The 15944-nt window shown below is 45.7% G+C and overlaps 1 protein-coding gene across 1 annotated transcript in view; it reads right to left on the bottom strand.

Annotated features, from left to right (window-relative positions):
* Positions 1-15298, bottom strand: part of ADORA1 (adenosine A1 receptor) — a 34045-nt gene extending 18747 nt beyond the window's left edge. The window contains exon 1 of the mRNA XM_052654153.1: positions 14958-15298. Within this exon, the coding sequence (XP_052510113.1) occupies positions 14958-15298 (341 nt within the window). The remainder of the gene's footprint in view (positions 1-14957) is intronic.
* Between the last annotated feature and the right edge of the window lie 646 nt (positions 15299-15944).

Below are 15944 nucleotides of genomic sequence, written 5' to 3'. Positions count from 1 at the left end.
GAGAGAGAAACATGGAAACATACACACTACCACACATAAAACAGCCAATGGGAATTTGCTATCTGACTCAAAGAACTCAACCTGGGGCTCTGTAACAACCTAGAGGGGTGGGATGGGGCGGGAGGTCGGAGGGAGATTCAAGAGGGAGGGGATATACGTATACTTATGGCTGGTTCATGTTGATATATAGCAGAAACCAACACAATATTGTAAAGCAATCGTCCTCCAACTAAAAATAAATAAAATTAAAACAATACAATATTATAAAGCAATTATCCTTCAATTAAAAATAAATAAAAATTTAAATATCTGGGGATAAAATAAGTCATGGGACTGTAATATACAACATAGGAAATATCATCAATAATAGTGTAATAATTTTGTATGGTAAAAAATCAACTAGACTTATCCTGGTGATTGTTTTATGGTGTATAAAACTATCAAATACTATGTTGTACACCTGGAACTAATATAATATTGTAAATCAATTATACTTCAATAAAAAATGAAATATATCTGGGGTAAGAGGCTCTTTTCCAAGAAACGTTTCATTCTGGTGCCCCCAAGAGAATCATGGCCTGATACATTCCCATTCCAACTGGTAGGTATGCACCAGAGCACTTGGTTCCACTGGGCTAGAAAAACAAGGACTAAGAAGTAACTGTTGCCCTCCTGTAGTCTTTGTCCCTGCTTTCCCAGGGGTGGGAAGCAGAGAACTGGAAGCCTGTGAACTCTAAGAACAAGTGCATGGCCGGCGCCAACCCCACAAACTGTACTGCAAAGCTTTCTCTGCTACACAAGGCTAAAGGAGATTGTTTCTGCATGGAAGAGTTAATAGTGCTCCACCAAGCAGTCCATGGCGACAGAGACCCTGTCCCTGTGTGACCCATGCCAGCCTGGGGCTTTCCCCAGCCCTCCTGCTCTGCCCACTAGGGCTAGTCTGGACCTGATAACTGCCTCCTTACTGGTTGCCCATCTCCTTTACTGTGTTAGCTAAAACCAGGCCCCCAGTGCCCAATAGAGCAGCTGTGAGAGGACCCTGCTGTGGCGTGGGAGAGGAACACCCATTGTGCAGAGGATTAACACAGTCCACACTGCCAGACCTGGAGAAGAAAACGGCAACCTACTCTGGTATTCTTGCCTGGAGAGTCCCATGGACAGAGGAGCCCGGTGGGCTACTGTCCCTGGGGTCGCACAGAGTTGGACACGACTGAGTGAGCAGCAGCAGCGCAATGCCTGGTCACTGGCGGGTTCCGGCGATGAGGGTGGGAAATGAGGCCGTGGACACAGAGCATCTATGGAGAGTGCCTGGCTGACTGAGGATGGGCAGAGACTCGAGGTGGCCTTCACTATCACAGAAGCCACTGTGCATCATTCTAAATAAAGCCTGGCAAGAAGGACAAACTCCCAACTCTGCCATCTCCTTCTGGAAGCTTTAGGGAGTCCAAAGTCGCATGTCCTTATTTCTGGGGTTTCAGCCTAAGAAAGCCAATTCCTAAAGAATTATTCCACACTTTCTACTCTCTCCATCACCTCCTCCCTCTCAGCTGATGGCCTTGCTTCCCACTGCTAAGAAAACCGACACACTCAGAAGAGAACTTCACCTGCCAGCACCCTCACCCTGCCTTCCTGCCTGTTAGATGACCTCCATGCTCCTCTAAAGCCAACCCCTCTGGGTTTGCCCGGGCCCCTGCTCTGTTGGTCTCAACAACAACATCAATCCAGAAATTCTCTTCTTTGTCCTATTGTTAGTTTTGCACTCTCTACTAAATTGTCTCAGGAAGTACACAGGCATACCAATGTCCCTCCTCAGCAAAAACAGAGCAAAACGCCTCGCTCCCATTTCCCCTGGCAGCTCCTGCCTCCTGCCTTTGCGCTCTGCAACAAAATTCCTCAAAGGCGTAACCTATGCCAGCTGCCTTCGATTCCGTTCGTCTTCTCTGCTGAGTCCTCTTCAATCAGACATTTTTCTCCCACCGTCGATTAGCATTACTCCTGCTGACAGTAATTCTTAGTCTTCGCCTCCCTTGCCACCCTGGCAGCATGTGGCGGCCAGCCTCTTGGTCCCTCTTCACCCCCTTCCCTAGCTGGCTTTTGGGACACCACGCTAGGGATTCGGGGTTTCTTCCTATATCTGTGGCTCTCCTTTAGTCTCGGTTGCTGGTGTCTCATCTCCCAACCTCTTGATGCTCAGTCCTTGGTCCTTTCCTCTCCTTTTTTAAATTAAAAAAATATACACTTTTGAAAGGTTGCTTTCTATTTACAGTTATTACAAAATATTGGCTATATCCCCCCATGCTGTGCAATACACCCTTAAGCCTATGTTATACCCAATAGGTTGTACCTCCCACTCCCCCACCCCCATATTGCCCTCACCCCCGCTCCCCACACTAGAAACCGCCAGTTTGTTCTCTGTATCTACGAGTCTGCTTCTTTTTTGTCATGTTCACTAGTTTCTTGTATTTTTCAGATTCCATGTATAAGTGATATACAGTATTTGACTTTCTCTGATTTATTTCACTCAGCATAATGCCTTCCAAATCCATCTAAGTTGCTGCAAATGGCAAAATTGTGTTTCTCTTTTATGTTTCAGTAGTATTCCATTGGGTTTCCCTGGTGGCTCCGACAAAAGAATCTGCCTGTAATGCAGGAGACCCAGGTTCGATCCCTGAGCCAGGAAGTTACCCTGGACAAGGAAAGGGCAACCCACTCCAGGATTCTTCCCTGGAGATTTCCATGGACAGAGGAGCCTGTCAGGCTACAGTCCATGGGGTCACAAAGAGTCAGACACAACAGTGACTAACACTTTCAGTATTCTATTGCATATACACACACACACACACACACCCACATCTTTATCCATATCTGTTAATGGACACAGGTTATTTCCATATCTTGGTAATTGTAAATAATGCTTCTATGAATACTGGGATGCATGTATCTTTCTGAATTAGTGTTTTTGTTTTTTTTCAGATATATACTCTGAAATAATATAGTAGTATAATTGCTGGTTCAAATGGTAGTTCTGTTTTTAGTTTTTTAAGAAACCTCCATACTGTTTTCCACAGTGGTTTCACCAATTTGCCTTCCTACCAAAATGTAGGAGGATTCTCTTTTCTTCACATCCTTTCCAACATGTGAAAATCAACATCAACAATGGCTTTTTTTGATGAAATCCATTCTTACAGGCAAACGATTCAGCATCACAGTAATCCAAGTCTATGCCCCAACCACTAATGCCAAAGAAGCTGAAGTTGAATGGTTCTATGAAGACCTACAAGACCTTCTAGAACTAACACCAAAAAAGATATCCTTCTCATCATAGGGGACTAAAATGTAAAATTAGGAAGTCCAGAGATATCTGGAGTAACAGGAAAGTTTGGCCTTGGAGTACAAAATGAAGCAGGGCAAAGCTAACAGAGTTTGCCAAGAGAATGCACTAATCATAGCAAACATGCTTTTCCAACAACAAAAGAGATGGCTCTACATACGGACATCACCAGATAGTCAACACCAAAATCAGATTGATTATAGTCTTTGCAGCCAAAGATGGAGAAGCTCTATATAGTCAGCAAAAAGAAGACTTGGAGCTGACTGGCTCAGATCATCCACTCCTTATTGGGAAATTCAGGTTTAAAATGAAGAAAGTAGTGAAAACCACTAAACCATTCAGGTATGACCTAAATCAAATCCCTTATGATTATACAGTGGAGGTGATGAATAGATTGAAGGGATTAGAAGTGGTAGACAGAGAGCCCGAAGAACTATGGATGGAAGTTTGTAACAACCATCCCCGAGAAAAAGAAATGCAAGAAGGCAAAATGGTTGTCTGAGGAGGCCTTACAAATAGTTGAGAAAAGAAGAGAAGCAAAAGGCAAAGGAGAAAAGGAAAGATAAATCCATTTGAATGCAGAGTTCCAGAGAACAGCAAGGAGAGATAAGAAAGCCTTCTTCACTGATCAAGGCAAAGAAATAGAGGAAAACAATAGAGTGGGAAAGACTAGAGATTTCTTCAAGAAAATTAGAGATACCAAGGGAATATTTCATGCAAAGATAGGCTCAATAAAGGACAGAAATGGTATAGACCTAAAGAAGAGGTCGCAAGAAAACACAGAAGGACAAAACAAAAAAGATCTTCATGATCCAGATAACCATGATGGTGTGATCACTCACCTAGAGCCAGACATCCTGGAATGTGAAGTCAAGGGGGCTTAGGAGTATTACTATGAACTAAGCTAGTGGAGGTGATGGAATTCCAGTTGAGCTACTTCAAATCCTAAAAGGTGATGCTGTGAAAGTGCTGCACTCAATATGCCAGCAAATTTGGAAAACTCAGCAGTGGCCACAGGACTGGAAAAGGTCAGTTTTCATTCCAATCCCAAAGAAAGACAATGGCAAAGAATGCTCAAATTACTGTACAACTGTGCTCATTTCACATGGTGGCAAACTCAAAATCCTTCAAGCTAGGCTTCAACAGTACATGAATAGAGAACTTACAGATGTACAAGCTGGATTTAGAAAAGGCAGAGGAAACAAAGATAAAATTGCCAACATCCACTGGATCATAGGAAAAGCAAGGTAATTCTATAAAAATATTTACTTCTGTTTCATTGACTACACTAAAGCCTTTGAGTGTGGATCACAGCAAACTGTATATAATTATTAAAGAGATTAGGAATACCAGACCACCTTACCTGTTTCCTGAAAAACCTGTATGCAGGGCAAGAAGCAACAGTTAGAACCGCACTTGGAACAATGTACTGGTTCAAAATTGGGAAAGGAGTACAACAAGCTGTATAGTGTCACCCTGTTTATTTAACTAATATGCAGAGTACATCATGTGAACTATCAGGCTGGATGAATCAAAAGCTGGAATCAAGACTGCTGGGAGAAATATTAACAACCTCAGATATGCAGATGATGCCACTCTAATGGCAGAAGGTGAAGAGGAACTAAAGAGCCTCTTGATGGGGGTGAAAGAGGAGAGTGAAAAAGCTGGCTTAAAACTCAACATTCAAAAAACAAAGATCATGGCCTCCAGTCCCATCACTTCATGGAAAATAGATGAGGAAAAAGTAAAAACAGTAACTCATTTTACTTTCTTAGGCTCCAAAATCACTGTGGAAGGTGACTGAAGCCACAAAATGAAAAGACACTTGCTCCTTGGAAGTAAAGATATGACAAACCTAGACAGCATACTAAAAAGCAGATACATCACTTTGCTGACAAAGGTCTGTATAGTCGAAGCTATGGTTTTTCCAGGAGTCATGTATGGATGTGAGAGCTGTACCATAAAGAAGGCTGAGCACCAAAGAATTGATGCTTTTAAACTGCTGTGCTGGAGAAGAGTCTTGAGAGTCTCTTGGACAACAGGAGATTAAAACCAGTCAATCCTGAAAGAAATCAACCCTGAATATTCATTGGAGGGACTAATGCTGAAGCTGAAACTCCAATACTTTGGCTATCTGTTGCGAAGAGCTGACTCACTGGAAAAGACCCTGCTGCTGAGAGAGCCTGAAGGCAGGAGGAGGATGAGCAACAGATGATGGGATGTTTGGATGGCATCACTGACTCAGTGGACATGAATTTAAACAAATTCCAGGCAACAGGGAAGGACAAGGAAACCTGGCATGCTGCAGTCCATGGGTCACAAAGAGTCAGACTTGACTTAGCAACTGAACAACAACAACATTCGGACAGGTGTGAGTTGCTGTGTCATTGTGGTTTTGATTTGCATTTCCCTGATGATTAGTGATGTTGAGCATCTTTTTATGTGCCTTTCGGGCATCTGCATTTCCTCTCTGGAAAAATGTGTATTCAGTTCTTCTGCCAAGTTTTTTACCTTTTTTTTTTAACGTTGAGTCGTGTGAGCTGTTTATATATGTGGAATATTAATCCCATATTGTTTCACACTATTTATAAATATTTTCTCCCATTCAGTAGGTTGCTTTTTCATTTTGTCTATGGTTTCTCTTGATGTGCAAAAGACTTTAATTAGGTCCCATTTGTGGTTTTTGTTTTTACTTTCATTACTCTAGAAGATGGATCCAAAAAAATATTGCTGCAATTTATGGCAAAGAGTGTTCCACCTATGTTTTTCCTCTAGCAGTTTCATAGTATCCAGTCTTACATTTGACTTTATTTTTGTATGCAGTATTAGAGAATGTTGTAATTTCATTCTTTAACATGTAACTGTCCACTTTTCCCAGAACCACTTGTGAAAAGATCATCTTTTCTCCATTGTGTACTCTTTGCCTTCTTTGTCGCAGATTAACTGACCATATGTGCATGGGTTTATTTCTCGGATCTCTGTCCTGTTCCATTGATCCGTGTGTGTGTTTTTGTGTGAGTACCATACTGTTTTGATTACGTAAGGCAAGGAATGTGATTCCTCCAGCTCTGTTCTTCTTTCTCAAGATTGTGTCAAGGTTATATTCTGTGTCTTTTGTCTTTCCATACAAATGTGAAAAGTGACATTGGTATTTTGACAGGGATTGCACTGAATTTGTAGATTGCCTTGGGTAGTATAGTCATTTAAACAATATCAGTTCTTCCAATCCAAGAACATGGTATATCTTTCCATCTGTTTGCATCATCTTCAGTTTCTTTCATCAATGTCTTATAGTTTTCAGACTACAGATCTTTTGTCTTTTAGGTAGGTTTATCCCCAGGTATTGTATTCTTTTGGGTGCAATGGTAAATGAGATTGTTTTCTTAATTTCTCTTTCTGATATTTCATTGTTAGTGTATAGAAATGCAGCCGATTTCTATATATCAATTTTGTATCTTACAACTTTACCAAGTTCATTGATGAACTCTGATAGTGTCTTTAGAATTTTCTATGTATAGCATCATATCATCTGCACTCTATTCTTTATTTCCACTTCCTCTCTTGGTGATCTCATCTAGCCTTATGAATTTAAACACTATCTACATGCCAATGGCTCTCACATTCACATCCCCAGCCCAGACCTCTCTCCTGAACTCCATCCTCGTATATCCATCCAGCTGCCTGCTCAACATTTCACTGAGGTATTTAATAGATACAGACAAGTCAACATGCTTAAATTTGAACTCCATTGATTGCTCCCACAACTTGTATCACCTATAGCCTTTTCCACCTTGGATAATGCACATTTCATACTTCCAGTTGCTTAGAACTAAAATCTTGGTCATTCTCAACTCTTTTTTCTCTCACACTCCACATTCAAGCCATAAACAAATTTTTCTTTCTTCCAAATATATCCAGAATTTAAACAGGTCATGGCATATTCATTCAATGGAATTCTAATAACAATGAGAAAAAAAAAAAAAAACAAGTAAAACCTACTATTTCATTCAACAGTACAGATAAATCTCAGACATAATTTTAAGCTTCAGAAGCCAGACAGAAAGGAGGATATACTACTCAATTCCCTTTATGAAAGTTCAAGAACAGGCAACATCAGTCTACGGAGATAAAAGACAGAATAGTGATTATCTTTTGGAAAGTACCTTTAGGGTGCTGAAATTGTTCCAAATATTGATCTGGGTGGTAGTTACATAGATACATCCATGTGTGAAATAGTTTATTGAGCTGTACTTGTAAGACTATGTACTTTATTGTGTGAATATTTTATCCCAATAAAAAGGATGTGCTTAGTCCCTCAGTCATGTCTGACTCTGCGACTGTATGGACTGCAGCCCATCAGGCTCTCTGTCCATAGGGATTCTCTAGACAGGAGTACTGGAGTGGATCGCTATGCCCTCCTCCAGGAGATCTTCCCAACCCAGGAACTGAACCCAGGTCTCCCTCATTGCAGGCAGATTCTTTACCATCTCAGCCAACGAGGGAAGGATACAGTAAAAACAATACAAAAAGCTAAAATTTGAAAGTGCACACCCAGAATTAATCACTTCTTACCATCTCCTCTGCTTGCTATTTTATCATTCTGATTCACGTCACTTCCCTCTTCTCTTGCCTGAATTTCTGCTTTCCACTCTATTTCCACACATCAGTCAGAGTGAGCATTGAAAACCTAAGTCATTAATATCATGTCACTTCCTTGTTCTAAACCTGCAATAGCTTCCCATTTCCCTCAGAGTAAAAGCCAATGTCCTTCCAGTGGCTTCCAAGCCAGCAGTTTATAAACTTCTCAGCCTTATCTTCAACCACTCTCTCCTTTTATCTCAGCTGCACAGACTTCCTTGCTACCACTTTGGGTACATTTCTTCCCCAGAAACTTTGCTCTAATTATTTCCTCAGCATGGATTATTCTCCCAATATCTGCATGGCAGAGTTCCTCAGCCCCAAGTTTGTGTTCAAATAGCACCTTCTCAAGAAAGCCTCAATTATCACTCCATTTATAATTGCAAAACTAACACCACCACCCCCCACCCCCACTGACCCCTATCCAGGCATTTCCAATTTCATTTGCCCTGCTCTTTTTTCTGTTTTAATTGGAGGAAAATTGATTTACAGTGTTGTGTTGGTTTCTGCCATACAACAATGCGAAACAGCCATAATTCTATACATATCCCCTCCCTCTTGAGCCTCCCTTCCTCACCCCTCTAGGTTGTGACAGAGTGCCAGGCTGGGCTCCCTGTGTTTTACCTTCTAACACTCTACATATTAGGTTTTATGTTTATTATGTAGCATCTGTCTACCAACCCAACTAGCCTGCAAGCTCCATGAAAATCTTTGTTCTATTAATGGATGTATTTCAAGTGTCCATAACAATGCCTGGCACATAGGATGCCTCCTATGAATGAATGAACAGATATCTCTAAATTAGGGCCCTGTGTGGAGACAAATTAGGGTTAGACAAATCAGTTACCCTCCTCTCCCAAAGAACAGAGTTCTGAAAGCAGGTGGTAGGAAGATAGTTCCAAAGGCCCTCTCTACCATGACCAGGGCTGCAGAGAGTGGATGTGGAGTCAAGCCCAGACGCCCAGCCCAAGCACTGCAAGGGGTCAGGGGCTGGGTTCCAGCTCTCCAGCCACTCCTACTCCCACCAGCTAGATGGGTTGGGATTTTCTACTCGGCCCCCTTGGTATATAAGAATCCACAACTTCAGCAGCGTCTAAGCACCCCCAGACAGAGACATAGACCAAACCAACTCACCCATCTCTGTATCCCCAAGCCCCACAAAGTACCCAATAAATGGCCAGTACAAAAATGTATGTTTATGAAATAGATAAATGGATATAACCAGCTCCCTAACTGAACAGCTCCCTGCGATCCTGGTAATGAAAAAAATTCCAAAGTGAGGAACATTGGAAGATAAGATGCCTGATCTCCTTTTTTTGGGGAAGAGGTCAGGGAAGCCCATTGCCAGCTTCCCCACTCTCTCTGCCTACCCCCAAGCCAGTATTTCCAAGGAGATATGAATACCAAGGCCTACCTACCTGTCTCTTCTCTGTATCCCACCCCACCTTCAGCTGCTAGCCTTTTCTTTCTTCTGCAGCAGCTGATAGCTTCCTCTGGGCTTGAGTTAAGAGACTGAGGCTGAAGAGGTGATTCATGCAGTTCATGGAGTCAGGTATCCTTCTTCCTCTCTGTCCTGTGGCCACCCTGCCAGATGAGGCCAACCAGGAAGGACCATATTCCAAGGCTCTCTCATCTAGGGGGTGCTCTCCTCACCAAGACACAAAGAAACAGGATTCCCAGGCCTCCTGTGGACTGGTCTTGGGGCCCAGTCATTCCTGCCCTACCTAGCCCAGAAGGGCAAATGAGCAGAGAAATGCCAGATGCAGCTATGGAGATTTGCAGTTTTCAAGAAACTGGGCAGGAGGAGCAGGGAGAGTAGGAGGACAAGGAGTTGGGGAATATTTAAAGTTGTAAAATCTCTTACAGATAGAAGCTGTGCCATTTACTAGGAGGCACAATCCAGAGTTCTAGGCTTGGCCCTGATCCTACGAACAGTGTGAACTGTGGATATCACTGCAGTGTTATTTGTAAAAATTTAAAAATCTGTAATAATCTAAATAGTCAAAATTATAAGGTGAGGTGAAGTCATTCAGTTGTGTCCGACTCTTTGCGACCCCGTGGACTGTAACCTACTAGGCTTCTCCGTCCATGGGATTCTCTAGGCAAGAATACTGGAGTGGATTGCCATTTCCTTCTCCAGGGGATCTTCCCGACCCAGGGATCGAACCCGGGTCTCCAGCATTGGAGGCAGATGCTTTAACCTCTGAGCCACCAGGGAGGATAAGAATGAATCAATAAGATGTGATAATCATTTATTAAAAATGTTTACAGCCAATCTACTCTGTGCCACGCATGGGATAGACATCAGTATGTGAGCAGGTGTGTTCCTGCCCTTTTGGTGCTTGCTAAGTCCAGAAAGAACTACCTGGGCCAGGAGAGATGGGAAGGAGAAATATATCTAACCTGAGTAAATAACAGAGAAAATAAAACTGGTTTAGCTGAGGAGGGGGTCAGAGAAGGCCTCTCTGTGAAGGTGCTGTTTTAGCTAAGACCTAAAAGATGAGTAAAAAGCCAATTCAATATTATATCATTATAAAAATCCTTAGAAAATATTTTTATTGATAGGGGGAAATGCTTATAACATTAAGTGAATAAAATAGGATATAAAAATCATTGATGTACTCAACTACAATAAAAAAATTATCATTCTATCCATCTGTCATCTATGTGGGAAAATTTTCTGGAACACCAGAAAGTTAACAGTAGTGCTGTGCAGGTGGCAGAATTACTGGTAACTTTAGAGACCTGAGTGGCTCAGATGGTGAAGAATCTGTCCACAATGTGGGAGACCCAGGTTTGATCCTTGGGTTAAGTAGATTCCCTGGAGGAGGGAATGGTTACCCACTCCAGTATCCTTGCCCAGAGAACTTCACGGACAGAGGAGCCTGGTGGGCTACAGTCACAAAGAGTCAGACATGACTGCGCTACTAACACTTTACCATCTTTATTCTTTTCTATATTTCTCAAAATTTTTACAATAAATATGGATTGCTTTAATGCTTGGAAATAAATATGTCAGGGCACAGCCTCTAAAACTCGACCCCATGATCTCTAGGTGGAGGGGTTCTCCAGAAGGTATCTTGGCCATTCTCTTGCTTCCAAGCAGCACTTCCACCACGGTCTCTTGCTCCTAAAGCACTTGGAGGCTTCCTAGATGCCATTCCAATGACAGCTAGCGGAAGCTTTCACCACTGAATCTAATCCAGAGTGCTTAGCACGATCTTTAACATAACCCATCTGAAGGCTATCCTTAGTCCAATCAAAGAAACTACTTCTTTCTCTCCATCACATTTCCCTTCTAGACCCATGATTAATTTGCTGGCAAGCTGTAGAGGCTGAATTTCTCTGTTCTGTTCCTTGAGGATGACTGCCTTTTACATCAAAGGCTGGGGAGCAACAGTCAGAATTAGGAGGGGAAAAGAGCCTGTGGCTGAGTGGCCTTGAAAACGCTGGAATTCTGTTTCCTCTTCTCCAAATGTGAGGGAGTTGGGCTTCAGGACTTGCTATCGCCCCTCTTCTGTCTCAGACACTTAAGTCGACGACTAATCCATCCTTAGACAGAGGAGCTAGAGGTGACCTATGTCTCCTGAAAGCAGATGGCACCACTGAAGAGCAATTATTCCGGGACCTTGAGGCCACAGATGAGCGCCTGCTGGTACAGGAACAGGAGGCACTTAACCCGTCCAGAAAAGCCCAGGGTAGCTGGAGAGTTGGGGTTGCCTAAATTGATGTCTAAGAGCAAACATACCTTAATCTATCAAATTTCTTTCCCTGTCAGAGCTCTGGTCCAGTAATCTGGCCTCCCCCACATTCTGCTGTACTTCCCTGGTCAGCAGCCCAGTTGGGCAGGCCTCCAGCTGTGGACAAAGGCAGGGCTGCCCGGGGCTCACATGTGCACTGGAGAGAAGGTGAGGAGGCAGAGAGAGGCGTCAAGCATGGGCTGGAGCAGAGTGTAGAGTCCATGGCAAAAATAAGAGGAGAAAAATCACCCCCACTGACAGCCTGGAGGCAGCTCCTCCATAAATCCTACAGCTTCTAGAGGCTGACTCAAAATACACACGGGCTCACTAGTTAAGGGCTTCCCAGGTAGCACTTGTGGTAAAGAATTGGCCTGCAAATGAAGGAGCTATAACAGACAAAAGTTGGATTGCTGGGTCAGGAAGATCCCCTGGAGGAGGAAATGGCAAGCCACTCCAGTGTTCTTGCCTGGAGAATCCCGTGGACGGAGGAGCCTGGTGGGCTACAGCCCACGGGGTCGCAAAGAGTCGGACACGACTGAGCGACTTAGCACCCACGCACTAGACCTGGGTTCAAATCCTTTCTCTGCTCCTGAGAAGACATTTGAGCAAATTACTGAAATGTTCTGAGCTTTAGACTTTAGCCACGCATGCTATTCCTCCCGCAGGAGGGACCCAGGCAGTGACCAGCAAGGACCTGGAGAGGTCTGTCACCTCAGCCCAGCCTCTGGGATCCCAGCTTCAGAAGCCAGGCCTGGCAGTCTTTCTCTTGCAGCCACTGTCGATACGTGGCTCTGAAGCAGCTGCCTGAGCTGGTATGGGCAGCTGTGGTCCTGACCCTGAGCTGGAAAGCAGGGAAGACAGGCCACAGCAGGATGGTTAGAGGTCAGACCCCTGGGAGGCCTACCTGAGGCTTCACCGTGTGACTCTGAATACTCATTCAATTCAATCGACTTTTACTAAGTAGACATTTTCAATGTGCCAGACACTATGCCAGGCATTTTAGAGAATCTGTAAGAATTAACAAAATGTGGTCACTGCTAGGTTGCCGCCCTTGAGGCATAACAATCTAGCAAGGGAGAAGAAACATGTATAAATATAATTTCATAGAAGTTTGACACCTCCCGGCGAATGCGGTGTGTTGTGTGTGCCCATGTGTGTATGCACATGTGTATATGGGCATATGTGTTATTATATAAAAGCATGAGTGTGTGGGGGATGGGAGTACAGGGCTTGTCTATTCAGACCCATATGTTAATAATGATAATAAAGCAACAAAATAAACCTACCACTTCAGGACTGCATATAATGCTAAGTATATACAGTACTAAGTGCTTTATATGTAGGAATTTATTATATTCTTCCAAGCACCCTAGAAGGAAGGTACTATTTAATGTCTCCTTTTATTGACATGGAAATTAAAAATGAAGGAGGCAAATAAGTGACTTTCTTAAAGTCATAAAGCTAGGAATTCATAACAAGTATTTGAACCGAGGCCTGCAGTCTTCACCTCTATGCCAAAGCCTCTGCTTTGGCCCTCCAGTGATCGCTCCTAAAGACCACTCACCCTCACCCGCCACCCCGCCGCCTCAAGGCTGAAGCAAGGAGTGACAGAAGCTGCCTTCTGCAGGAATGAGCCTGCAGTTCCTGCCAGCACAGCCATCCCCACCCCCACAGGACAAGTTGGGCACATTCTGTGAGTCTGTGATCACTGCTACATCATGGCGAGGCCTTTGTCTCACCTTGGCACCCACTCAGTAGACCACATTTCTTAAGCAGCTTTCCTATATTCACAAATCTGCATGACTTTCCGATTGTGGCAACACTTTGTTGTAATGGCCAGGCTCAGAGGCCCAGCCCACTCTAATGGACTGAAACCAGGTTCGTCAGCACAGGCCAGCCATGACCTGGGGCTAATAACAGCATGCAGGCCCCTCAGCTCACAGGCCTTCTGGGCTGCCTTCCCTTCTCGCTTGAGCAGCAGTCTTCGCCTTCCCTGGGAAACTCGGGGATTGTGAAGGGGGTAAACAGGGCAGAGAGCGTGGCATGGAGGCGCAGGACACAGCGGGGGCAGGAAGGAAAGGAGGCTGTGGGATTAAGGCTGCGTTCCCAGCCAGCCCCAGGAGAGCCTCTGGATCTGCTTCCCCTTGACCAGGTTCTACTTCACTTCCCTCACAGAATCATGTTGAAAAGAGGGGAAAAAAATGGTCCATTAAAGAAGCTTTGAAAAATTGAATGTACAAACAGGACAAATGTGGGTGTCTAGGCTTGCTTGGGCAAATTATCAAGTGAGGCCAGGAGCACCATATCCCAGGAATGGGAGCTACTCCAGGGATGGCTGGTGACAAAGATGGCTAGAACTTCACAGTAGAGAGAGAATCTACCAGTGAGAAGATTTAAGGAGGAGGCAAGCGTGCCTCACAAGAATGTCCCAGCAAGGCAGCACTGGCAGTGTGCCCAGGCATTTGCTGGTACTTGGTGGCCCAGGCACTGCCTGGTGATGAGCCTATGGCCTGGCAGGCCCAGGGAAGGAACCCCAGTGTGGGCTTGCCACCTGCATGAGAGGCCGGCCGTTATTGGGCCACCCACTCTGGTGCTGCCTGGACACAGTGTAAGGACCTCTGCTGTGACTGGAGGAACACCAGTTTCACAACAGAATGGGATCATTAAGAGCCTGTCTGCTCCTGCCTGCAACAGAGATTCCGTAAGTGGGAGTTGGGCAGAGGTAATCAGACTGCTTGGGTTCAACAGGACAGCCCTGGAGCTCGGAGCTGGCTTGCGCAGGGGTATCTGGAGAACAGGAGAGCTATGGAGTATCTTTAGGAAGCCTTCTGAGGTCTGGCTAGAGGAGCAGCACCCCTCTCTGCGGTGCGTCACCCTCAGCCCACCCGAGCAACTTGCTCTGCTCTTTCTACTTGCCTCAAACCGGTGGAGCTCAGCTCCACCACCTAGCCCCTCCCCACCACCGCCTCCGCAGGCCAGACAGGCAGCCTCAGGTGCCCTGGCCGGATCAAGAGAGCAGCAGCAGCTTCAGCTCTGGGGGCCCAAGCACTACTAGGTTCACATTCTTCCAACCACCCAGCCCCTTCCTGCTTCAACTTCAGTTCAGCTTGGTGCTGCAGAGTGAGGGCTGGGGCATAACGGCCCGGGGAAAGTCCGGCTCACGTGGGGTTTGATGGTCTACCTTTTCTCCTCTTCAGATGGCCCTCGAGCCTCCCGGCATGGGGTACCTGCAGCTGCTCTAGACTCACCTCAGTGGGATCTTGACACGGAGGTAGCGGTCAACAGCAATTGCCAGCAGGGCCAGGATGGAGCTCTGAGTGAGGATGAGGACAGGGCAGGCGACCTTGAGGCAGGTGTGGAAGTAGGTCCGCGGCCCAATGTTGATGAGGATGGCGAGCGGGATGACCAGCGCGCCCACCGCCACATCAGCCACAGCCAGTGACGCGATGAAGCAGAAGGTGGCATCCCGCAAGGCCTGATTCACCTTCACCGCCCAGATCACCAGCACGTTGCCAGGTATAGAGACCAGGGCGATGAGCACCTCGATGCCAATATACGCAGCCTGGAAGGCTGAGATGGAGGGCGGCATGGTGGGCACAGGCTGGGCACATCAGCAGACAGGCGCCAAGGGGCAGGAGGCAAGCACCTGTGGTCACGGAAGCCTAGGGTGGGAAGGCCTGCCTGGGGGGAGGGGAACCAGGCAGCTCTGGAACTCCAGTTGCCCTTTGGAGATGTGCCCCACTTGGCACATGCAGTGCCTACCCAAGCTGACGGGATACGCTAACCCTTTCTCTGCCTAATCTCTGTCCCCTCTCCTTGTCAACCCCAGAGGATTCATTCAGCAACTTAAAATAGCAGCACTCACTCCTCCACTGGCTTTTTTTTATCAGGTGTGAGGCAGTTCCCGGCACACACACAACCCACAGGGCTCCCGGTGCCTGGCTCTACCTACCCATGATCATAGAACAGGATGCAGGGAGCTCACGATCCTGACTGCTGGTGGCCCGCGAGTCCCAGAGGCGGTGCCCAAAGTTCTGGGCACCTGGTGCCTCCCGAGGCTAGAGGCTGCGCCAGACAGGGCTGGGCTCGGGGCCCCCGCGCAGCGGTTCTCCATCCTCCAGGCTCCCAGCCCTGCCTTTCAAGCAATCACATGGTGCAGCAGAGGCTCAGACTGGGCGCTTTTAAAGAGGTAGCGCTCCAGCTTCGCACCTGGGACTGGTCTGGCAGACGCGGGT

Source organism: Budorcas taxicolor, chromosome 16 (genome assembly GCF_023091745.1).
Source record: "Budorcas taxicolor isolate Tak-1 chromosome 16, Takin1.1, whole genome shotgun sequence".
Classification (NCBI taxonomy): Eukaryota; Metazoa; Chordata; class Mammalia; order Artiodactyla; family Bovidae; genus Budorcas; species Budorcas taxicolor.
Note: the sequence above shows the minus strand (reverse complement) of the source record. Positions and strands in the feature narration are given on the sequence as shown.